The 25597-nt window shown below is 36.8% G+C and overlaps 1 protein-coding gene across 2 annotated transcripts in view; it reads right to left on the reverse strand.

Moving 5' to 3' along the window:
- The window catches only part of FER (FER tyrosine kinase), a 140884-nt gene extending 125261 nt beyond the window's left edge, over window positions 1-15623 (reverse strand). For both annotated transcript variants that reach the window (XM_026040981.1, XM_026040982.1), the window contains exons 1-4: window positions 15525-15623; window positions 11065-11322; window positions 6603-6776; window positions 3770-3869 (exon numbers count right to left, since the gene is read on the reverse strand). In XM_026040981.1, coding sequence (XP_025896766.1) covers window positions 3770-3869; window positions 6603-6776; window positions 11065-11271 — 481 coding nt within the window. In that variant the 5' untranslated portion in view covers window positions 11272-11322; window positions 15525-15623. The remainder of the gene's footprint in view (window positions 1-3769; window positions 3870-6602; window positions 6777-11064; window positions 11323-15524) is intronic.
- Window positions 15624-25597: the final 9974 nt, after the last annotated feature.

Consider the following 25597-nt stretch of genomic DNA (forward strand, 5'->3'; position numbering starts at 1 on the left):
TGAGGCTCCTTTTTTTTATCATTTTCTACCTACCTAAACATAGCACACAACAGCAACAACAACAACAAAAAAAACCAGTTTCCTACACCTCTGCCCTTCATAAGGCATTTTTTCCTTACTGAAGTGTCTTTCCTGTGCAAAACCTCTTAACAGTCACTCTACATCAAGCACAAACTGTAATCAGACAGTATTATTATTTACTATTTAGTCTTCATATTTTCTTCACAGGCACTTTAAGTGTTTTTGGCAACAGTTTGGTCAGATGCCTCCACACTAAGGCATCAACATGATGATGCTAAGTGACTGTCCTGATGCCTTGTCTGACAACACAGTACAAATGCAAGAAAATATGCAAGAACAACCTACTACCGGGGAGCATTTTCAAATGTTTATAAGTTTGCCAGGTTTCATCCTTTTCAGTCAATATCTTCTAAGGCAGGTGTTTAGCTCAGAATATAATTTTAGTTTTAACAACTGAGAACATTCAGATCTCGTTTGGAAACAGAATAACAGTTATTTTCCCAAACTGAAGAAATGCTTGTACCTCTTTGATGAGCAGCTCTAGTAAATTCATTCTCTCAGCAGAGGATGGCTTTACTGTTACACACACACACACACACACACACACACACACACACACACACACACGTACACACACACGTACACACACACAAAAAAAGCCAAATTTCATAATCATTACAAATCATTACACTTGCAAAATAATCGGAATTGTTCCTTTGTGTCACTTGCACAGCATTTCAGATTGACCAGCTGGTATAGACACAGAACAAATTTACCAGGAAGTAAATGAGCACACTCCATCTAGCCCAAGGGCAGAAAACCAAGTAGAATTTTCTATCCAGTGGTTGTCCCTTTCTGCTCCAAACAGGCGGGGCCAGACACTGTAATATATAATCAGTTTGCTAGGAAAAAAAAAAAGACTCTGTCAACAGCATTATTTTAAAAAGAGTGGAACTGGGCTGGCTGGACAAGAAACTAGACCTACATGGAAAAGTAAATTAAATGAAAACTGGCAGTCTCAAGTTGAACAATGCTTGGGAGAAGTGAATTCTACCCGCAATCTCTATTCAATCTCCATTAATTGCTTTAGAACTAAATAACAAGTCATTTAAACCAAGCTTTTATAAAGCAGTTCTTTCACAAGACGTGCTTCATTTCTGAGAGGTCATTGGGAGTCTGACTTGCAAAAGTGCTAAATGATCGCGCTTAATATAAAGCCAATGCAAGAAAAGATGAAGTTGAAGTTAAGATGACCTTTAAAAGCTTTGGTATCAGCTACTCAAATTCAGGGGTATTACTTGTGCTATAGATTAAAAGTCTAATGATGTGTCACATAAATACAATCTTTATCATCCAAACATGTAAGTGACCAAAAGACACAATTGCTGGTCACACACTATCCAGTACTATAGATAGGAAAAACTACACCAGATCACAAAAAAACTAAAAATCAACCCAATACCATAGAATGATATTTATATATTTATGCTAGCACTGCTCTTCATAGGTACAATTCAGGGAATAAACAGGTGCAGGTAAGATGAAAATTTTACCAAATACAAAACCCCAAAACAATAAAAAAGGTGTTTCAAACTCAGTTTTCTAAGAAATAAACCATTCTGAATACAAAAGCAAGTAATACTAGGCTACTAAAGAGCAACTGACAACACACAGCAAACTGGGCCTTGTAGATGTCCCCAAGTGCTACCCTTTAGACCTGAATGTTAATACTAAAAGCATTACTTCTTTAAGCCTTCAAACACCTCCTTAATTACACACAGTTATCCTGTTTTAAGAATTCTGGTCTGCAGCAAAACGTTTACTCTTAAAAATTGAGTCTTTTTTATGTGTTCTTTTCAAACATTTTCTAAGAAGTAATGTCCAAAAATGCCCATGTCTTTTGCAGGTTCTTTGTTTGTTTAAGAAAATGTTTTTCAGTTCATTTTCAATACTTTGTTAAGTCCTTCTACTGTTCTGACAGACATTGTTCCTTCCGTTTTTCAAGGGTTCTCAAAATCATAAAAACAGTTCTACATATTAATAAAAAGTGTATGTCTTCATAGCACATAATTTTGTTAAGCACTAGTGAGTCAACTAACATCTGGAATAATGAAGCATTAAAATTACAATGCTTCCGACTCATATACCTCACAAACCAGTCTGACAATTTGACCCTGTGCAAATACCATGACCCTGTGCAAATACCATGCAAAATAAAATAAAATTACAGCAGCTCAGCTAACCTGCAGTTGATATACAACTTCAGTGTGTTCACAAATCATGGTAACTACCCTAGAATTTGCGAACAGTAACAGACCTGTTGCGGGTGGTGGTGGTGGAAGCACAGGACTTTGAATTCTGCAGTTCTTTGGAGAAAACATGCAGAGTGACGGAGGTTGTTAATAGAGATTTACATGGGGATGTTAGGGAAAGTAAAACTAAGTATTAACTATAATAACAGAAGACAGATATACATATAAGCAGGGAAAAGAGAAGGTTAAGGAAAACCACAGAAGTATCTTTAAAATAGCTTTTGTTCATTGTCTATCTAAACAAATATCAATATAGTTATCTGAACCACATAAAAACATTATAGTTGCTGAACAGCCAAAATGCTCTTCAATTTCAATGGGAAAGTTTGGTGCATGAGGAATATGGAACAAGCCTCAGAGCTAAAACAGGAAGAAAGATGATAAGAACAGCTGAGATCACAACACGCTGTTATATTAGGTACCATATGTTCCCTTGTTAAGTAGTTAGTTGGGGATTAATTTGGAAATTTAAGTAACACATAAAAAACATAGAGGGGATTACATGAAATTAACAACTGGCATGTCTTTATACTTTTAATTGAACAGATAGCAAGTCAAAATCTAAAGCTAAGCTATGCAAGAGTCTACTTTCCTCACTCCAGACTGTTCTGTTTTTACCTTCACTTGCCAGTTGTCACTTTGAATTTTAGACAAACTTGGAAGGAAAATAACTTTTCTGTCAGCATTGACAGCTACTATACCACACTTGTGGATTATGGTATAACAGAACTGAGGACAATAAGTATAATTTTAGGCAGTCATACAAAAGCAAATCTGGATTTTAGAATTTTATTTACACACTGTCACTAACCTCATTTTTTTAAAAGTTTTAATAAAAGTAACAGGTAACAAATTTTAATACACTATTTCAAGAGTTGAGAGAACAAATGCTCTCATTTACCTAGTATAACTCAATGCGAATCAAAAGCTATGCAACTGGAATACTTCATTCCTTTAAAAACTGACAAATTAGTTCTTTTCCCCTTAGACATTACACACACCAAGTACGAAGAACTCGCGTTGATGCCACTGCAACAGTGGTGCTGGCAGCATAGGAATGGTGCGGTAACAACCACAGAAGACCGAAGGATGCAATCAGGCCGTAGCTGAAACCCTCATCTGTATTCTAACTTGCTTACCATTTTTATAGTTGATTCAAGTAATTTTACATTCCAAACACATCCATGAAAAGAATCACTGAAAGCCTTAAAACAAAAGGGCTCCCATTCATCTCAAAAGAAGGTCTATCATTTGTTTTATGGAATAACACCAGTAAGTATACAATGATGACAACTAGCCCACCTTAAAGTACTTTATTATTTTTCTTTATGTTATCATCAACTGAGTTGATCAAAATGAAAAAATTATCGTATGTCACTGGAAACATTTTAAAGAGGTATTTATAAATAGATAATATTTACACAAGTTAGTCATACCTTTAGCCACAGCTTCTTTATACTTTTCTTTGGCAGAATTTACTTCCTTTATTAGTTGCCTATAGCTAGATTTTAACTTCTCCAGTTCTGTCTTTGTGACCTTTAAGAAGGCAGAAACATGAAGTGTATTAAAAATACTTGTCTTCAACATTTAAAAATATCCCAGCATTAGTGAAAGAGAACTAACAAATTTATTTTCCAGAATAAAGACATTATCTTTTTTCATTGACTTGAAATTATCTTAAGAGGCTGTTACATGCTGTAACAAAAGTAAAATCAATAAATAAATGACATGAAACACAGATCCCCATTTGATTTAGAGGAGTACAGTATAATGACAAATATATTTAGGAAATTCAGCTTATCTTAAGCACCACTGCATTTAAAGACATTAAATCAGCAGAGATAAAACACTAGAAGGAAGTCTTTAAGAGTCTTTAAAAAAGAATTTTTAGATTTAAGACTTCAAACAATCCACAAATACAAACAATCTAAAAAAAAAAGCAACCGTGCATGGGCCAGTCCACCTGTCATAAAACTTAAATTCATTAGAAGGAAGAAGAAAACCAAAAACAGCTGTGGAACACAGCACTGAAGGATCCAATGGAAGAAGCTCCACTAAGCATGTCATTTTTGGTCAAGAAATTACTAGTCTCTCTTCCATCCTCACCACTTGAGAAAACTAGAGCACTGTGCAGAAATAAAGCTGACAGATTATGAAATTTCTAAGAAACTCCCATAGCAATTCCAGCCTCTACAAAGCCTAAGAATTGGAATACATATTAAAAACAAATTTAAAGTCTGAGCAAAAGTATTGCACATTCATAATTGAAAATCATAAAAATAGCAGCTTAAATGGAAGTGCTCAGCTCCCTGAATCTGTAGAAAAGATGGACAATTCTACAGAAAAAGAAGTAAAAAGAAAAGTCTTTGGATATTATAAAGGAAATCCAGCTTTGCATGCATGACTGTTTTTCACAGTTCACCCCTTTTTAATGAGATAAGGCCCAGATTCACAGAGAAAAAACTTCTAAAATCTGAATGGGAACTAGAATAAACCTGAGGATACGGGTTTTACAATATATTTGTGTCAAAGGCATGGTATCTTATTGTCCTAAAGAGTTTTATCGGATGATTCACCAGCCAAGAGTGCTCTAGATTAAAAAAAAGGATCATATACATGCATTTTGCTGAAAGAAAAATACAGGTTTTGCCAGAGAATCCTAACAATTATGAATCATACAGATCTTTTCGAGTTTTAAGTAATGCTCTGGAAAGTAGTGCTTGATACTGCATCTAATAAAAGCAGAAATAATATGACATAATATGAAAAGAATTGTGTATTTCTGTAATCATTCTGTGGTATAGTGATACAAAGCCTATGAACAGAGGCAGCTAACAATGAGGGAATACAACAAAACTGATCAGAATGCTATTCAAGAGCTTCTTAGAAAAAACAGGAAAGGGGAAAAAATTACACTGATTTATTAGGGAGGAACAAAATATTTGCATGGCCATACGGCCATGATTAATTAAAACCAATATGGCACGTAATGAGACATTTGGAGAGTGTTTAATGTGCATTATGTTTTATTGGAATGGTCATGTAAAAAATAATATTTAACCAGAATTAACTGATTAACAGAGAAAACATGTTTCATACAGTTTCTTTCAAAAACATGACTCAATTCCCACCAGTCCTGTTTCTGCTACTTTCTTGCTTGTTTCTTTTTCCATTAATTTCTCTTGCTCTCTGTAGATTTAGTCTTTGTTATTTCTAACTTATGCCACCACTTTCTCCCCACCTCTTGTCCTGAATGCATCCAGATGCACCAATGTTTGAGCAGCAGTAGATGATTATTTGGAGTGGACATTTTATCAGATAAGGCAGCCTATTGACCATGCACCAGAAACAATGTACTGTCCAGTTAAAACCTGGGGAAGAGGCCAAGATCTCAACAGATTATTTTAGCAGCTCTACTACATATGATATTTAGTACATTTAGTACTAGTCTAATGTTTTAGTCTAAAACATTTAGACTAGTCTAAAACATTGGTGACTATTAGTCACCAATATCTGTATTATAGTTTTGAGCCATCACATTTGAATTAAACTACATTTTCCCCCTCAACACCACCTACGTTGCTGAAACAAAGATGAAACACTGCTTTCCTTCTCTCAGCAAAGCTTTCAGATTAACAACCTGATTTTTGACAGTTGCAACCAACTTACTTCCAGAGCACCTAAATGAAACTGATTCCTGTCAGTTTCATTGTCCAGACACAGCACTCAGTGTCAGCAGGACAACTCACATCATTTTCAATTCCACCCCTAGCTCGGGAAGTAACAGCAAAGGCCCTGAAGACCTCCATCTGCAGACTTAATATTGAGTTTTCACTTGATTTGTATTTTAGGATAGAGACCAGAATCCTAAACCCACCCAACACAGTTTGGACTGTCAAGAGCACTCATTAAGAAAACTCTTCAAAGCCATCGCCACAAGCATGCCTAGAGGGGGTTGAGAAAAAGGGGAGGCACAGAATACAAAAGTGTCACATGGAATCATCCTCTACCAGAATAAGAGCATTTCCAACGTTATCTGTCTAAACAAATTCACAGAGAGAAAATTTTTGCCTCTCCACCTTGTCAGGCAGCAGGGAAGGAAAGGTGAGGAAAATAACTAAAATTAAAACTAGACAAAATCGACATGCCACAAAATCACGACCTGGTCATAGCACAAACACAAGCAAAATGAAAAACACCAGCCTAAATATATTATTTTATAAAAATGCAAAACTGTAATAAATGTATAAAGCACAGCTGAGTAAATACCTTGTACATCTCTGCTTCAATCTGTTGATGAACACCTACATAACTCTTCTTCACTTGTTGCTTATCTTTGATCATCATTGTAAGCCTATGCAAAGGACCAGAATTAAGATCCTCTGCATGCGTCTTCATTATTTTGCTCAATTGTTCTGTTTGCTGTACCATGAGCAACCAAGACTGGAAAACAAACAAACAAACAAAAAGAAACAAAAACAACAACAAAAGAGAGGGTACAGAAAAACAGTTACTTATTCTGGCTTACAAATAATCAAATGATGAACAGGAACTGTGAGGAAAATGCATCACTGTTTAAAACAATACAATATTTTTACCTGAATTCACTTGAGATCATCTAAGATAAAGTTTTACTTGTTACATAGCAAAACCATCCCTCAAACTTATTCACAAAAAATATATCAGAAACAAAAATAAAATACAGTATGATATTTCAGCACTGAACACCCTTAGAATCTGTACAGATTACATCTGTGTAGACTACATTCTCATCTGTGTAGATTACATTCTCAATAATACCCCTGTGTTCTTTGTTCCTTTTCCCAATCATATCTTATTGAAACTTCTCATAACAGTACTCAAGTTTTATTGTTTAAAGGGATAACATTTGCCAGCTACTCTGACACCCTAAGTCTCCAAGTCACCCCTGGCAAAGCACAAGGTACCAAGAGGATAAAAGACAAAAGCAGTAACTCAGCTGTCGCAGTAACTGCACTTTCTACACCTGATTTTATTAACATGCCTCGCCATTCTGTCAGTCAGTTTCCAGGACAGCAAAATATATTCTGGCTTTGAATCTTGCCTGAGGAATGAACTGCAGTGTGAACAGAGATTTCCAATGTACAACAGGTATGGACCTGAAATTAAAGTTCACATCAAATAAAAGTATCTGATACCCTGCAGAACCCCGTCACACTTGGCTGACAGGAAAATTATTGGATTCCTTAGAGATCTATCAGACTATCAGACTGACATGCTACATTTGAAAATTCAGAATGACTATTTGCAATACAATTTATCACTTAGGGAAGGTAGCTAGTCCAGGGATTTTCATAATTTTGTTCTTACTCAAGATAGAAATTAACCTTAATACATCAAACCGGAGAAATTTCATTTGTTTCGTAGGTTTGGGGTCTTTTTATATCTCATTTTAAACTTAGAAGTTTAATATTTCCATCACTATGTGACTACGATAAAAGTCAGTTTGGATTTTACAGAATGAAGCAAAAGACAGATAATCCTTGTATACATATGCAACCATCATTAATACTTCTTTTATTTCATAAATGCTCCATGGACTGGCACAGGGCTATCTTAGACTCCTTAAAAAGTGGCCTTCTGAAAGGTCATGCCCTGAAGCTTCCTGGCTACTTCTGAAAAACATTTAATCTCTCCATTACAGAACACTTTCCAGACCACAGCAGACCACATACGGCGAAGTCATACATGAGAAAAACAATGTCAAACACCTCTATTACAGAAGCTGGTCTTGCGGTTGCAGATGAGTAAGAAAGCTCAGAGAAGTGAAACTGTGAGAGTTCTGCATTTCACTTTAGACTCACTTATTGTTGACAAGGTAAATATTGATTAAATCATCCCTGAAAAAGCACAACAAAGGCATTCTTTGACAAAACAGATATGCTAATGAAATACTTCGTTTACAATTTACCAAGCGAACCAAATAATTCTTTATACTGCAGGAAATTGCCTTTCCATTAAAAAAAAAAAAAAAAACACATGATTTCAGTGTTTGGTATGTATATGTTCTTTCATTTTAAAATATCAAAAGTTAAAATGAAAAGCTATAATCAGGGGAAAGTGTTCAAAAATTGAGATTTACACAGAGTACAGAAAAGAGCTGGGTGGTGACAGACTAAAGAAAAGGCAAACAATTTCCTTTCACAGAAAAAAAAAACAACACGATATATCAAAAGCAATGAAATAAAATATTGTTTGTTTTCACAATGTTCTTTTAGACATACAAGTACAAAATAATGCTTATGGGAAGCACTTAAAATTCTGTTTTTTCTGACATTACTGATCACTGCCCTATGCCTCCCAGCAAATTTACTGCCTATTCATTAAATAAATAGGACACATTCCCCGAACACCATATCTCTCTATTCACTCTTGCAGTATCCTTAAGAAAAGAAAAACATAAAAGATTCAGGATACTCTCATATTTATTTTCATGTCACATAATACACACAAATACATTTCTATATATATATTTATATACACATGCACAGTGTTTTAAATAAAATATGTAAGATATATCTCCAAAATATCTGGTCATATCTTGGTTCTGTAAAATACTGTGCCAGAATAAGGAAAAAGGTATCTTGAAAGAGCAAAGTAAATTAGAATGACACAAGCAAAGTAATCAAACAGTTAGTCAGATATGCCTGTGCCCTGTGCCACATGCTCTAGGTGTGCCTGCTTGAGCAGGAAGGTTGGACTAGATGACCTGTAGAGGTCCCTTCCAACCTTAAATATTCTGTAAATATTCTGTAATAAAATAATTTAACTGCCAAAAACAGTAAAATAACAATATATAGCTACACATCCTTAACGATAAAGTTCAGAGCAAGCTCATAAAAAAGACTTTCCAGTTGCACATGAATACTTTTGCTGTTATGTAAAGATGTACATAACTCAGGGGTGGGGGTTGAGACAAAAATGGCACCTCCTTAAAATCAAATAAGCAAAGGAGCAAAACAGCTTCTGAAAGAGAGCTTTGCCCAAACATAAACCATGTCCAAAGCGAGATTTTAAGATGTGACATAGATACCCCTCTATAGCCTGAGAAGAAAAAGGCTGAAGACAAATCCTGCGGTTTCTTTATTTGCTCTCACAGAACAGATGACCACAACACCAATGTGTGTACTCACTGTGCTAGAACAGGTTGGCTGCTTAAAAGGTGAAGGCTGCAATGCTGGATAATATCAGGCCTATTTTCCTTAATTGTCCTAGCCCTTAAACATATTCAGTTACACTGCCTAGAAGAATTGCAGAACACCTAATATAAAAGAATTATTAACCATATGATCAATAAATCTATTATACTCTTAGATACCAAAGTTTAGAATAGCTACACTGCAGAAAGCTTCAAAATTGACTTTTGCCACTCCTACACTAACAAAAATGTTTGCATCTCAGTTTACCAAAGCTGTAATAACTTAGCAAACAAGACCTATAGCAACCTCTGTAAGAGAAACATTACTAAGAGAGATTCCAAATACACCTTCAAAGCACAGAGGTGAGGGAGGAAAAGCAGTGTGTCAGGTCAGAAGGCTGGAGTTGCTGGTGTCAGGGCTAGACGCTGCGTGGTGCTCTGTCTGCGGCGTGGGAAACGGCTTGGCTGCCAGAGCTGGGCAGCTGCTGAGGGCCCAGTTACCTTCCTACAGCTAAGCCATGGCCAGCACTTGAGCAACTCCGCAAGGCCAACATGTGAAACATAAAAATGCCCTGTCTAAAAATCAACTTTATCAAAAAAGCGTGTTGTCCTGCAAAGTAGGAGGTTGGGAATAATGTCAGATTGAAGTGGTTTATAACCACTGCTACAGCAAGCGCAAAAAGAATGGAGTGATACATTTAAATTGAACCCTCTTCTTTAGTCAGGAGCAAACCTGCAGCTGGAGTGAAACTAACCAACCAGTCAAATGGGGAAGCTTTCTTCAGCTTCACCTTTGCTGCACTTTGCTTGTAATAATTTAGCACAAGGACAGCCTTACCTTCTTAAAAAGTCAAAATAGTTATTTTACAATGGATATAAAACTATGCTTAAACAATTTACGAGAAACATCCTGAATTAATATTTTGTTTTTACAACACAGACTATAGTGTGAATACAGTCAGAATGCTAAGCTCTGTCTTGGTTTCCTGGCAACTTTCTATTTCTGTTACAAATTGTACATAACATAAACAACAGTTCTTATTTAACTGTTTTAAAAAAAACCTTACTATAATCTTCTCCATTTAAAACAAACAAACAAACAACAACAACAAAGACACAGCTAGCCCAACCAAGAAGCGTAAAATGAACTAAAGTTCAGAATTTTTGGTATTTTATTACTCTTAAAGCAAGAATGGAGCTTAGCTGCTGTCTATTTCCCTGAGGGTATAAAAGCAGCTTATCTTAACATGGTCAACAGTAAATCTCAAGAAGCTGAATTAACAAGAATACAACACACAGACTATTTCAAAATGGACCATTTGCCATTTTCTTTTAAATAAAATAGAGAAGAAATATTTCTCTCCTGGATGCTTTGCCAAGTGATTATGTGTTGTATTTTATGGCACCTTCCAGTAGCTCATTTTAAACTAAAACAAAGAAAAGCATAATTTGCTATTTACTAAAAAAGAACACAAAACCCAAACAAACAAAAACAACGAAAACAAATACTATTGATTTCTAACGATATTCCAAATTGAAATATTTTCTTCTTACCTTGGACACATTGCTGATATAATCCAGTTGACAAGTACTCTCTTTATCTACTTGATTACAAAGATTCTGTAAAGTAGAGGCATACTCTTTATCACTTTTTACTCGCATGGCCATAAATTTCTTCACTGTTTCAAGCAGGCGTAGTTCCCAATCTTGCAGTTTTAATAAAGCATCATGAGAATACTTCAAGTCACTTCCAAACCCCATTTTTAAGGCACTATATTCCGTGCAGGTGACAAGATGGCCTCTTTACCACATCTGAAAGGAGAACAAGATTCTTGAGAAACATTTAGAAAGAAAAATCTGGTGAGTTACAAACAGCACCTATTAATGTCTAAGTTCTGAGAGCAACATAACCATCAGACTGAGCACACCTGCATGCATGCCATCTCTGCACAAAGTGAAAGGAAGGTCAGCACACTGGCTAGAACAGCAGTGTAGGATTTAGCAAGGTATCAGGTCCTACATGTTGCTTGGATTGACAGCTTAATCTCAGTTTATGTCCTTAGCTGCCTATCAGTACCAGAGCATTATAACAGTGTCTTCCCAACTCAAAATAGTTATGAGGGAAGACACAGAGGCCTTTAAAACAAATGAGACCAAACTCTGTATTTAATCAAATCAATAAATTCAGATAACAGCATCTACAGACAAGAACCCCAACTGCTTTTCTTCACTACAGTGACCTCAAATATTAGACTCCTGTGTGTATTGCTCTAGTAAGCCATCAGCTATTAGACACTGAAGGCCTTTCTGGGAAATCAATAACTGCAATAAGACTAGGTAGTTTATTCCTAAGTACTAAAATTATACTGAATGAGAGAAACAGATTCCCCAATCAACCTTATGTTATTGCCCCCTCAGATCATGACTCAGTTCTTAATTTCATACTATTTTCCCTCAAAGTAGTCCAGTGTCATTGCACAAAATGGATGTTTGATGACCAGATAAATATCAAATAAATATTGAACCTTATTCTTACGAAATACTGTAGCACAACCTCAGGTCAAAGACACATGGCTGAGCTTGCTTTAGAACACCTGCCTCATACCAATAAATCTGTAACCACATCACAGAACAGGTGAGCCCACACACACGAGTAATTTCTACAGACTTGCATGCGTGTTGTACTGTGGCCTGAATACCCATTTTCAATGTATTCATCAAAAACCTGTTCCTATACTAATTAGCTTCAAATTACATGAAGTAAACTTCTAAGAGCTACAGTTACACTACTAGACCACAGCACAGGCATGCCCTGTGTTGTTCACCACACACATCCTCTCCAGCCAAGTCTTAGTTGTCTTGAACACATAAGGACCAATTTCCTCATAGGCATTTAGCTGCTACTTCAGGTAGCTGAGTGCCTTACAAACACTAATAGATTTATCTTCTTAACAGCTCATCAGGTGAAGCAAGACTAATACTAATACTTCACAGAGAACTAAGAGGCAGAAATTAATGTAGCAGCTAATACTGGATGCCTAACTTGCAAGGCTTAAAGACTGACTTTTCAGAGTGTCTGGCACTTGTAGCATGTTAAACATTCAGACCAAAGGCTTCAGTTACCACCAAAACTTCTGCAAATCAGAACCTACAATTGGATTATGAAAAACAAAATTGATTTTCAGAAAACAAAATGAACCTATGAGCTAGAACCAAGTACTTTTTATTAGACATAAAAACCAACTGAAACCTGTACAGATCACACCATTACTTCAAGTTAAAACTGTAAAAAGAACTAACAATTAGAGTAATAGACACGTTTAATACAGGCCGTACTTAAAATACTCTTCAAACACACAACAGCATTTCAAAAGGCCATTGTCCAAAGAGACAGTAACTGGCATCAATACATCCAGGTTTGATATTAACCCATGTACAGATAACTCATAGATGCCTCTGGGGTCAAACCATTGATCAATTTATACCAGTGCTCTGTCTCCAACCACAGCAACAGGAGATGCTCTTGAGCACCAGGAACAGTGCACAAGCCTGTCAGCTATTTGTGGACTCTTCCTCTTGTGCTCTACCACATCCACATTTACTGGATTAGGGAACAAATAGTGGTAGTCACATGTTTTTGCTTCAGAGCACAGTATTATAGTGCTAGTGCCAAACACTACCACAAAGATTCTCACCTAGACTTCAGTTTGCAACTACAAACCAGTGGCAAAAGTGAGAAGCACAATGCAAAATCTTAATCCAGGAAAAAAAAAAATAAAAGCACAGGACCACCATAGATAAGGGAAGTTTGAGACACAAAGGTATTTCCTACTCCAATGTGGAAAATATTGGAGGAAGGGAAAGCAGAGGGGATTAGGCATGAAAATATGAAAAAGCTGTTTCTCAAAAAGACAGGAGAATATTTCCTCTTAGAGGATAAGGGGGAAAAAATAAAGGAGAAAGTGGCATCATGCTTTAAATTGGCCAGATGAAAAAGTGAAGACTATGAACGCGAAAAGTAAGAAATCAATACAGAAGGGCATCTTCAAGAATTGTTCACTCGTACTGTGGAGAAGTCCTTCCTACTTGCAGGGTATATTCATGATGTTCATCTCTTTTATTCATATATGAACAATACCTTGCATAATGTGACATGTTAGTTAAGTCTCAGAGCTCTGGCATGTTTTGTAGAGGTAGCAAAACCCCAGTGGCACAGGACAGGGCAAATCAGTTTTAGCTAGTTTAATCTTTATTTTAAAACAGGAAATAATAAAAATATAAATGTACTCTATACATAAATCATTCATCCATATTGGGTTAGCAGTTAAAATACATCCAGAGCCAATTATAAGAAAGTAGGACACTTTTTTTTTTCCACAATCACTTCCAAAATAGCAACCTAATTATAGGAAAAGTACATTACCAATATTCATTTAATAATATATTGTGTACTGTGAAAGAGGAACTATTCCATGAATAGTTCAGAATTTAAGTTACCAAATGCTGTCTTTGAGTGATCTCAATCATTACCACCAGAAATAAGACTCAAAACTAAGCAGCATTCAGTTTTGCCAACATGGCATATGTGGCTTCTGTGACAGTCACATAATTCTTCAGCAATGAAAGAAACCGAGCCAGCGTTATAGTAATGGCCATCTTCCTGGCGCCCAGCAACAACTCTGCAGAAAGCACTTTTCACATCTACACCCAGTTTAAAGACTGTAATCCATCTCCAACACATTAGAATAACCCATACTGGGCGAGATTACTGGTCCTTCTAGCCTTATGTCCTGTGTCTCTACCAACAACCAAAAACAAGAGCGGAGAAAAACAGAGCACAATACAACAATACTTACTCAGAATATTCTCTTACCCTTTCAACATCTTTCAGCTTGTGGATTGCATTATATATTGCCATGAAACATGTTCAGGAATGTAATTGTTAATACAATGATGAATCCATGTACACCATCAGAACTCATGATAAATAATGTAAAGGACAGCCCACTTATTTAGAGCTTTCCCAGCCAAAGGAAAGGCAGCTGATAAACCACAAGCCAGAAGTAAGTCTGGCCTCCAGTTAAATTCAGAACAGGGCAACAGAGCATATCTGGACCCTCAAGAAGAAAGGATACAGAACAGGAATGGTAAGCTGAGAGGATCACACTTGCTTTTTATCTGCTCCTGCACTCCTAAGTCAAAATGGGCTCCAAATCACTCAGCGTGGTACATATTTTGCAGCCCTATTTAAAAAATCACAGAATCACAGAATCCCAGAATATTCAAGGTTGGAAGGGACCTCTAGAGATCATCTAGTCCAACCTTCCTGCTCAAGCAGGCACACCTACAGCATGTGGCACAGGGTGGCATCCAGGTGGGTTTGGAAGACCTCCAGAGAAGGAGACTCCACAACCCCCCCTGATCTTTCAGTGGAACATTGAGGGGAAAAAAGAGAAAAAAAAAAAAGGAGAAGGAAGGAAGAGGGCTTGGATCCAGGAGAAATATATACTGAAATCAAGGCTTTGGTTCCAAATTAAAAACATCTAAAACAGGTGATCAACTTACTAAGTCCATCTCTGTTTTTGAGTATGAGGTTTACAGTAGTTCTATTTCATTAAAACAAGAAATTATTCTTAGCCTTCCTCTGATAGCCCAATTAAAAATTAGAACATTAAATGATTGAAATAAGAATGATTGAAAGGATGAAATATAAATGATCCACTCCTGGGACATACAAGAAAGGCCACAAAACATATCATACACATTTCTTAACATGTTTCAACTAATCACTTATTCCAACTAATATCTATATATGTATTTGACGCTAATCGTAAGAAAAAACAGCCTTCACTGACTTAGTACTTCCATAATGCTACTGCTACCAGTAAACATGTAAAGTGAAAATCTAAAGATGTTCTGATCACCTCAAAATGGGTTTGAAATATTAGTTTACCTAAGGGAAAATAAGCAGCTTATTTTCAGGAAAGCTTTCCTGCAAAACACAGCTCACATACCTTAAAAGCTTTTCTCTGAAAAATGATCCTTCATATACTTTTCTTTACAGCAGCAGGTGCTTCTTTTGACTTTCACTTTCCAAAATATACTTTTATTTTTGAGGAAATCTATGAGAGAAAAACAGATGAAATATGATTTTTACTTGTATAAGTAGAAGTTGTACAGTGAAAGTATCATATTTTGAATCACACTGTGAAGTCACATTGATGCAAGAAATACGTTTTGGTATGTTGCTCTGCATTTTCAGATTACCAGAAGATAAAACAAATAATTATAAATAAATAGGAAGCATACAGACTTGTCAAATGACTACGAACAATATTATGTTATCATTTCATACACACACAATTTAGAGGCAAGAAATAATTTTGTCTATCCAAAATCTCTACATGGAGCTCAAGATAATTATTTCTTAAAATTCTTTCTTTCTTCAGGTGGATTAAATCTGCAAAAAGTGCATTAAATCTGGAAAATTAGACAATTTATTCATGAAGGTAGAAACTTCGCCCTTGATAAAAATGAAAAAGAAGTCAGTTAATGAAAGGAGAAGTAGGGGAGACCGAAAGATATTATAAGGCAAGGACAAACTTGATAGCAGTATTTTCAAAAGACAGTAAGGAAACAAGTGGCAAGTTGTGAAAGTGACCAAGACATTGAAACTTCTTCACAAATTCTCTGCTTTCCACAATACCTTGTATAGTAAGAGGTCAGACAGTTAAAAACACTGAGGAACTTGGAACTCAAACTGCAACTCTGGAATACAAATTTTGTGAATCATAGAATGCCGAAGGTTGGAAGGGACCTCAGAGGTCATCTAGTCCAACCCCCCTGCTCACACAGGGTCACCCAGAGCACGTGGCACAGGGCTGCATCCAAGGGGGTTTTAAAAATCTCCAAAGAAGGAGACTCCATAACCTCTCTGGGCAGCCTGTTCCAGTGCTTTGTCACCCTCACTGTCAAAAAGTGTTTCCTTAAGTTCCTGTGGAACTTTTGGTGCCTCAGCTTGTGGCCGTTTCCTCTAGTCCTGTCACTGGCCACCACCGAAAAGAGGCCGCCCCCTCCTCCTCACTGCCTCCCTTGAGGTATTTATAGACACTGATCAGGTCCCCCCTCAGCCTCCTCTTCTCCAGGCTCAACAGACTGAAGCAAACTATGAAATCAGTCTGAAACTCTGAGGGTTTTTTTTGTATATATGTTTTTATAGAAGTTTTGCATACTGCTTGTAGCAGCTAATCTGCATAAACTACAGCTAATCTGCATAAACTACACCTAGACCAATTAAGTATTCACATACAATCTTGTTCCAGTTTAAATCTCTGGATGAAGCATTTGATATTCGTTTGGTCATACCTTTTAAGCAGTTAAGCACCTTAAACTAAGGAGAGGCAGACCTAGTACAGGTAAAGAAAACAACTATTTTGCAGATTTCCATTATTTAAAACAAAGTATTAAGGGTTAGTTTTAGCTAACATTCAAAAGATTATTTACTATTCCTTTCTGGCTACTTAGTAACATGCTAGAAACTAAGTACTGCCTCATAAAAATACAAATCTTCTACTTCTCCATTACCAAAAACAGAAAAGACAAAGTAATGATTACATTCAGTTATTGCAAGAAAACAGCAGCTACACAAGCAGACAAAAAGATAAGAACGCATCAGATCAGAAGGATTACAAAACTCCACATTTTTAACAGCAGCTACACTAATTTTTATGTTAAGTTCTAGCCGCACTCCCACCTCCTGCCCTCCCTTCCCCCCCCCGGCAAAAAAAACACCAAAACACAAGTTTAAATCATGTAACACCATCACAAAATTATAGACAACAACAAAATATTATGGCAAATTTGGTTCTAGTCCTCCCACCACAAATACAAATCATGTAGAAACAACAGCCCTAAATCAGAATCCTTGACCCTGTCAGAATCCTTTCCTGGTTCGAGCGGGAATCATTGAAGTGAAAGGCATATCACCAACAGACCTGAAGACTTTACGCAGATGTCAAAGCACTGCATGTAGTTAAATGTCTCTTTCTGAAAACTCCATTTATTAAGACTAATTACTGATTGGAGCCACTTAAAAAAGCTCAGGCATTTTCTGCTGCCTGGATGTAGAAGGAAATCACAACATTCTCCGCTATCTATCCTATCACAAGAAAAAGCAGTTTCTGCCTGCCAATTTAAAAATAAAATACAAAGCCAACTTCCATTTAGAATCACTCCAACTACAGCCAGCTTTTGAGGTACATGTGCATATTCTCATCTGCATACAAGTCATCAAATTAAAAGACCAAACTTTTTGGTAATACAAACTCTTTCTCAAACTAGAGCAACTAATAGGGTATACTAGCTAAAAGAAGCAATGTATAAAGAACTTCTGCTGGCAATCTATATAGCTACCTATAAGAAAGCAATAAAATATTCGAAACAAAATTCCTAAGGTTGACTTCTGGGCTGGTGTTAGATGGTGCTAGATGGCGTAACATCTAACACTTACAGATAGCTTGTTACCTCAATGTAAGCATGCTCAAATGAACAAGCTCGTAGATAATGAAGATTAAAAAAAAAAAGGAACTTAATACAACCTGATTCTGTTTACACAGGGGACACGTATAGCTCAAGCTGAAGTATCAGAAGCGCATACAGAAGTATCAGTTGAATAATGAGGATTCACCAGAAGCAGATACCATTCAGAAGGAGTGTTAAAGGACTGGGCTGAAATTGCCTATCTATTAATTCTGTACAAACTTACAGTTATGGTAACCTAAGAAAAGATAAATGGAGAGTGGTAAATACATTTTTTTTTCAAAGCTCAACAACGCAATCAGGAAAAAGTACAATACAGAGTCCAACTTTACCAAGTCATTAAAATATAATAATTTTTAGACCAGAATAATAATGTTGCGGGTGAGGGGAACAGCTTAAGCTCATTTTAAAATGTACCATATATATATATATATATATAAATATATATAATACAATAATATATTTTATATATATATAATATATATAAATATATATATATTTTAAAAACCTAAGAACAACAACAAAAAACAGCTAAAGGTTCATGCTTTCATAAACTTGTTGCCTTGGATACTTGGGGACATATACAAAACATGCATTTCTAGAAAAAGTGGAGGCAAGAATAAGCACTGAAATTAAAAACTGAACACTGGAGATTCAGCTCAAATGTAGTTAACATTCCTTTGCTTATTTCTCTCATTCAAATAGATGATGACTTCTTTAGCTCTGTAAAGGCATTCTTCCTTATCCAAAAAGTGAAATCTGAAAGCAATATTTAATGTCTCGATTTCCATTTGAGTAAAAAATCATTGCAAAAGAGAACAAACACAGTACAAGCCTACAACCATTGCGCGCGCGCGTACACGCACACACACACAACAAAAGAAAAACAAAAAAGCAACAATAGCAACAACAACAAAAAAAAAAGTCCTGAACCAAAACTCTCAGTCCAGAGGCCTGTTCAGGGAAGAATCTCTTTTGGGGAAGATGGAATAGGTAACAATACTGAGGATTTTAAGGGTTTATTATGACACAACACAACAGAAAACTCCTCCTTAGAGTTCAAATTCATAATGTTTCAACTTGGAAAAATCACAGTAGTACAAGAAGCTTCTTCCAGACTCTCTGTACTAATTCTGAGGTTTAAGAACAGTTATTGAGTACCAGAAATCCACAGGATGTGTGAAATACTTCGAAAGGGCTAGAAGCATTTTCAATTTTCTAATGATCCAACATCTGCCAAAATTTACTCCTAATTAGATTTATAAACAACCATTACTGTATAACATGAGATCATACTGGTCTCTTCAAGAGCAAAAAGAATAAAGTGTAGACCCAACTATTTGACACTCTAAAGAAACTCGGAGAACAATCAGATTGCTGCTTTTTCTTTCCTCCTTCATTAAACTAATTACATCCTTCTGGTTCATTAAACTCTCTGCTCAATTAACTCATTGTTCACTCAGCCTTCCTGAGGTCACTTGCTTTCTTGACATCACTATGTCATATTTAATGTAATTCTATCACATTGTAGGTCTGTGTAGAAAATTAGTGACTGTTTCCCCATAAGGAAGAGTCATGATCCCTCCCTATTAGCTGATGTTCCAAACTATTACATTGCAGGAAATATAAAATTTAATGTGATTTTGGTTTGACTTTGTCTGAAGTTCACATTTGTCCTTCCTGACCTGAAGACTTATCCTCAGCATGTTCCTCAACCTCAGAGATATGGAGGTCTTCAAAATCTGCCTGTGCCCCGTGCTCTAGGTGTCCCTGCTAGGGTAAGGAGGTTGGACTAGATCATCTCTAGAGGTCCATTCCAACCTCAACCAGTCTGTGATTCTGTGAGATACATTAATTGTGATTATTTTCTTTTAAATAGGATATAGTTATTTCCACTCTAAAGCCAGAAGTGACAGCAAAAGAGAAATAGGATCTGCATCATCTTTGGGGGGGAGGGGCAGGGGGGGTGTCAAAATCAGATGCACAACAGATTTTAATATGCTAGTGTTATGAGATGACTTTTCAAGATACTTGAGAAAACCTACCTCTCTTTTTAGATCCAATTAGTTCTTTTAAAGTGGCGTTCAAGTGCAAATGAGAGAATGAATTCTTCATATGGAAGTTTATTTACATACATAAGATTGAACTCAATTTAGCTGGATCACAATAGGCAATACTTTTTTTTAATACTATTATTAAAGTGTTTCTTTCAGCATGATATCAAAGGTATTCTTCCCAGAATGATGCAAAGAACTAACTTTTTATTTATGAGACCAACGTTCTTTAAGACATAACACTATTCATAGATACCCTTGGGAAAAAAAAAGTTTTTGAATGGTAAGAATGTTGTATTGTAGGCAAAAGTTATTTAAATTCCTCTGGGAATTCTTGCTTTACTGTACCCTGAGACATTTGAAGAGAATATGAGTAACTGCATCTTTAACTCTGAAATCACCACTTAATTTGGGAAAAATAATGCAGGGATAAAAAAGCCTTTTGGTTTTAAAAATCAGGTATGAACAGTCATCTACTAAGCAGTCATTTCTGCTTTGTAAATAGCTAAGCTAAATCAATATTGTGTTTGAGGACCACACTACAAACATAATCCAGATCAAATGATGAAGATGCTCTTACTTTTAGACCAGTCCCAGCTCACACCCTCTGAAAGAAACTGATCACATCCACACACAGACCACCTCCAGGTTCTCCAAATGTGACTGGGAGGATTTTGGTGGTGTTTTAAGCTTAAATTATTAAAGCACAAGAGATCATTGAATTGTGGCCTATCAGATTAATGTCTTATCAACATGATATACACAGTATGCCGCGTGGAAACATGAAACCCTGTGCTCCACGAGGATTGTCCTACAGAGGATTCGGAGCTGTGGCAGTATGCCTCCACACAGCAGCTGGGACACAGCCTGGAGCCAACAATTCCGTCAGCTTTAAGCAGGTTTCCTTTAGGAGGGTATGAGCTGGTTCCAGAAAGCCACCTAGCAGGCAGCATGGACAACTATGAAGTCAACCCTTGAAAGAAGACTGCAAGTCTTCTTGGACAAGACTGCATCCAGCTGAGTTCTTAAACATAATAAAGATGTGCATAATTATCTCCCCAGATTTACTGATCATATCCACAGGTTCAAGATTTCCTACAAACATTTCAACATTTACTTATTTCAAAAAGGCAGAATAGGATGTAAAAAGTTATTCCTTGTGTCTTTTTTTGTTTATTTTCAATTCTTCAGAATTTTTTGCTTTTTCAATTGTGCACTTTGCAAGTAGCTTTTTATTTTTATTTGGTTCATTATAGCCTGTACAGGTAAGGAAAGGAGGAAATATATTACAGAAATGAAGGCGGGGGGGGGGGGAACTTTGACAAGACATGCCATTCAGTGTAAAAACAACACACACTAACAACAAACGAGTTTATGTATCTCTGCTTTCATGCTTTATTATCTTTTAATCAGTAAAATTTCAAAACAATGCTCAAAGGGTGATACAAAGTTGTATGGTTTTCCTTAAAATTGTCTACTGTAAGAAACTATTTCTCACAATATCTTGCTGAAAGGCTAAAACAAATGTTTTTAAACATTGTTATGTATTCACAGTGCTTGCTATGATTGTTGAAGCTGTCACACTTCAAAACTTGGCCACTTAATTTCACCACACCCCATACATGGAACTCTTGAGACCTCTCCGGGATACTAGAACCGCAGTATAACATCATAAATTCATATACTTTTCTATGCAGAAACAACCACTTGGAAGTTAAGTGCTATCTGAAGGAAAACTGACACACTAACAACTTTTGGATAATACACAAAAGCTGTATTTTAACAGACAAACTGACAATATACATTACCTATAAGAATCTATGTCCCATTCCACAGGTCTGTTTCATATAGAAAAAAAGTAGCTTATTGACATTCACTGTTGAAGCAGCAAGCACTTTAATAACACAATCATACTGTCAACGTACGGTAACAGACTTTCTAGTATTTCTGAAGAAAAAGTTCACCATATATAGAGATTAGAAAAAAATAAGGCCGAATTAAAGAGTCAAATCAAAAGATTCACTGAGGACAAAAACTCTAAATTCTACTCACTCTGTGGAATATGCATTATGTGATCATATAATTACTTCCATACTAGTTTTCTCAATAAATGCCTGACTCATTTATTAGAGGATGGAGAACTCTCAGATGATTCAGCAGGGCTCATCTCCAGAATTCATCACACTCATTGCCATAATTGTATGTCTTCCAATTGTTAAGCGGAAATTTCGGGAAACAAAGGCCTGATGATCAATGCTGTTCAGTACTATTTTGGAATTTATTTCTGCTTATACCGAAGAGCTCTTGCACAGTATCAAACAAGTCACAAACATTTCATCATTTGTCCCTTCTTAAAGGATACTGGATTTTTCATTAGGTCTTCATGATGATTTATTTTGATATCTAATTTGTTATTGGTCTAGCTCCTCATATCAATATAAATAGCATGTAATAAGGGAAAAGTAAATGCTGCAAAGCATTTTAGTCTCATCATTGAATGATGAAAGTAATAGAGTTTACAGAAGAACTTTATTCAAATATTGAATGCCTTCCAGAAAAATGTGTAGCATACAACGTAATATTTAATATTCTTTTAAACTATTTTCATTATTGACATTTAGGATTGTGGATAGCTGGGCTGTGTCATTGTGCAAACACTGTCATAAAGTACCTCTAAAGGCTAGATTGTACAGGCAATCTTCATGTTATTTTTAAATTTTAAACTTTAAAGTTTTAAGTCTCAGGGTATAATCTCAAAGCAGAAATGTGTCATAGAGATATTTCAGAGCAGACTACTACAGCTATTACTGCACATTCATACAAACTGGAAAATAAAAGCAAGCCTTTATTCAAGCAGCAACTGTCCTTAAATCTCCTCACAGCAGAAAGGAAGAGGAATCCTATCACGAAGACTAATGAAAGATCTTAGCTGCTCAAGACACAAACCAATAAAAAAAAAATACAGCAACAAGAACAATTAATATATTTCAGACACTGGGAATGCTGACAACCTTGAACCACAAGGTGCAGTTATGAAGAGCTGTGCCCATACACTGCTACATCACCAGTACATGTGTGATGAGAAGGTTAGTAACAAGCTCAAATGTGAGGAAGAGAGAGAAGAGAAAATTGTCTGCAGTTAAATAGCTCAGAACTTTCCTGGCAACACAAAGGAAACTGGTGAACATGTGGTCATTGGAGACACGAAACAGAACCATGAGCTTATAAAGCACAATTCAAGGACTCGGGTAAGTAACAACCCTAAGTCTTAATTTACTGGGATTTTATCATCATCTGAGATACAAAAGACAGAAAAAAATCTTGCTATTTCAGATAACCTGCATCTACAGCAAATCTGAACTTCACGTTTAAACCTCTACAGAATTAGAATTGTTTTGTAGTTGGCCTCTCAAATATGATTTAAAATATGATATTATTCAAATAATAATAAAAAAAATAGAAGTACCCTCACTGATTCCTAAGAATTACTTCCAAAACATTCTATACACTGGGTACCATCACACACATTCAGCTTTTAAAGCAAAAGCTAACTATCTTCTCTCAAACACTGGAAACAAGGCTAAGAATTCCTTTGCTTGTTAACAAAGTTCCCAAAACAAAACTTTCTGCAGAAATGCTGCAGTGACCTAATGCAAATGCTATACAGCAGAAACTTGCAGCCATTTTTACATACATATTACATTCAATACTTCTACTCCTTAATAGTGACAAACACTCCGCAAATCCCAAATCTACTTTTCCCCCCCTAATAACCCTCCCTGCTGAAGTTTTCTGATTCCATTTTCCACAATGCAAACACATCAACTCTGTAATTACGACAGCATGAAGTGGAAAGATCTTTCTTTTTTTAATTGCCAGATTAAAAGCACAAATGTTGTTTACTTTCTGTTGGAATGAACCTCAGCTCTGCTCCTTCCTGCTGCTGCTGCTCCTCCTCCCCCTCCCAGTGCAAAGAATCCCCTTTCCCTTCTCGAGCGCTTCCCACACGCAGCTCTCCTCCCTGCGCGCGATGACCTCATGCAGCTTAGCCCATCTCCTTGCAGGAGTCGCTCCGGGCCCGCTGCCAGCTTCCCCGGCACCTTCCTCGCCCAGCGGCTCCCAGCCCCGGCGCACAGGGCAGCGCGCACAGAAGGGGCCTCTCAACACGGATAAAACACGCACCGCTACCTGGGCCTACCTCAGGCAGCCGTCTGGGATCAATTTGCTTCATGTTAGCAAAACATCTCTCCTCTTTCATCTATAAAGTGCTGGATGGAGAAACAGTAAATCCTCCATTAATTAAGAGTACCTCAGCAGCTTACTCTTGCTATCCACGTTAAAGCTCCTTATCCCAGTGAAGCAAATGTTACTTTTTCCTCTCTTACAGGAGACACATTCTAATCTTCCTTTACATCTTTCCGCTTTCAAATCCTCCCACCTGTCCTTCAGCCTCTTGCTATTTTGAATTGTCTCGTTAAAGTGCTTTTTATGATTATTTTATACATTGAGAATTCAAGTGTCAGCTGAAGAACCATCTTCCTTCGAATGACTCAGCTGCTAGGAGAAGTGATAGCTGTAGAAATGAGGATCCTGGTGATAATTAACACAGCTTTTACTCAAGGAAAAAGCATGTACATATAAGGCTTGATGTGTTGACTCGAATAAGTATCCTCAAAGCTCAACTCTTTGGGAGTGAACCAAAAGGTCTAATCCAAGTGCATAATAATAATGATAAATTGCTAGAACAAGTTAAAAAGTTTACAAGAGGAAAAATACGACATATATTCATCTTACTAAAACGAGTCATTATGACAAACCAACCTACAGTACCCATTAACTGCGTTTGATTTGATTGTAAGCAGCTCAGAAGCATGGTCTTTCCATCTCCTCGAGCCTTCCAACAACTGACAAAGTGTATCAATCATCTTTTCTGGAATATACACCTTTATTTTATGTGACTGAGTATACACAATAATACAGGTAGAATATTTGCGGTATTTCTTCGGTCTCAAATCACAAAGTTCCAGATGTTGCCAGGGTTTTACTTACATTGCTAGTTACTAGAAGGGCCTGCATTAGGATACACACTCAGAGAACATCCAAGTCACCTTGTGAAGGTTTGCCACCAAGTGAAGAAAAATAGGTTAAGTATTTGGGAGGGACTGGTCCTTACTTCTAGTCCTGTCTAGAGGAAACAGCAGCAGGTTGGCCTGTATCAGAGGACGGCCAAAGCCCAGGTGCTTGCACAGGACATGTCCCTCACGGGAAGGAATGTCCATGCATGGGCGAACAAAACTGCAACACGGTCCCACATGGACAGGGCCCTCTAACGCCCCTGCACATACGGGCACACGCAGCCCGTTCCCCTGGACACGGCCGCGAGCGGGCACGGCCTACTGACAGGTACCCGGATTCAGAGGATAAACAGCGAGGCCGGCGGGGCCGCCGCGCCCGGACGTCCCGCGCGGGGCCCGCCCCGACCCCGCGCCCACGGC

The sequence above is a fragment of the Nothoprocta perdicaria genome, unplaced genomic scaffold, assembly GCF_003342845.1.
Source record: "Nothoprocta perdicaria isolate Ctin4 unplaced genomic scaffold, notPer1 scaffold_273, whole genome shotgun sequence".
Taxonomy (NCBI): domain Eukaryota; kingdom Metazoa; phylum Chordata; class Aves; order Tinamiformes; family Tinamidae; genus Nothoprocta; species Nothoprocta perdicaria.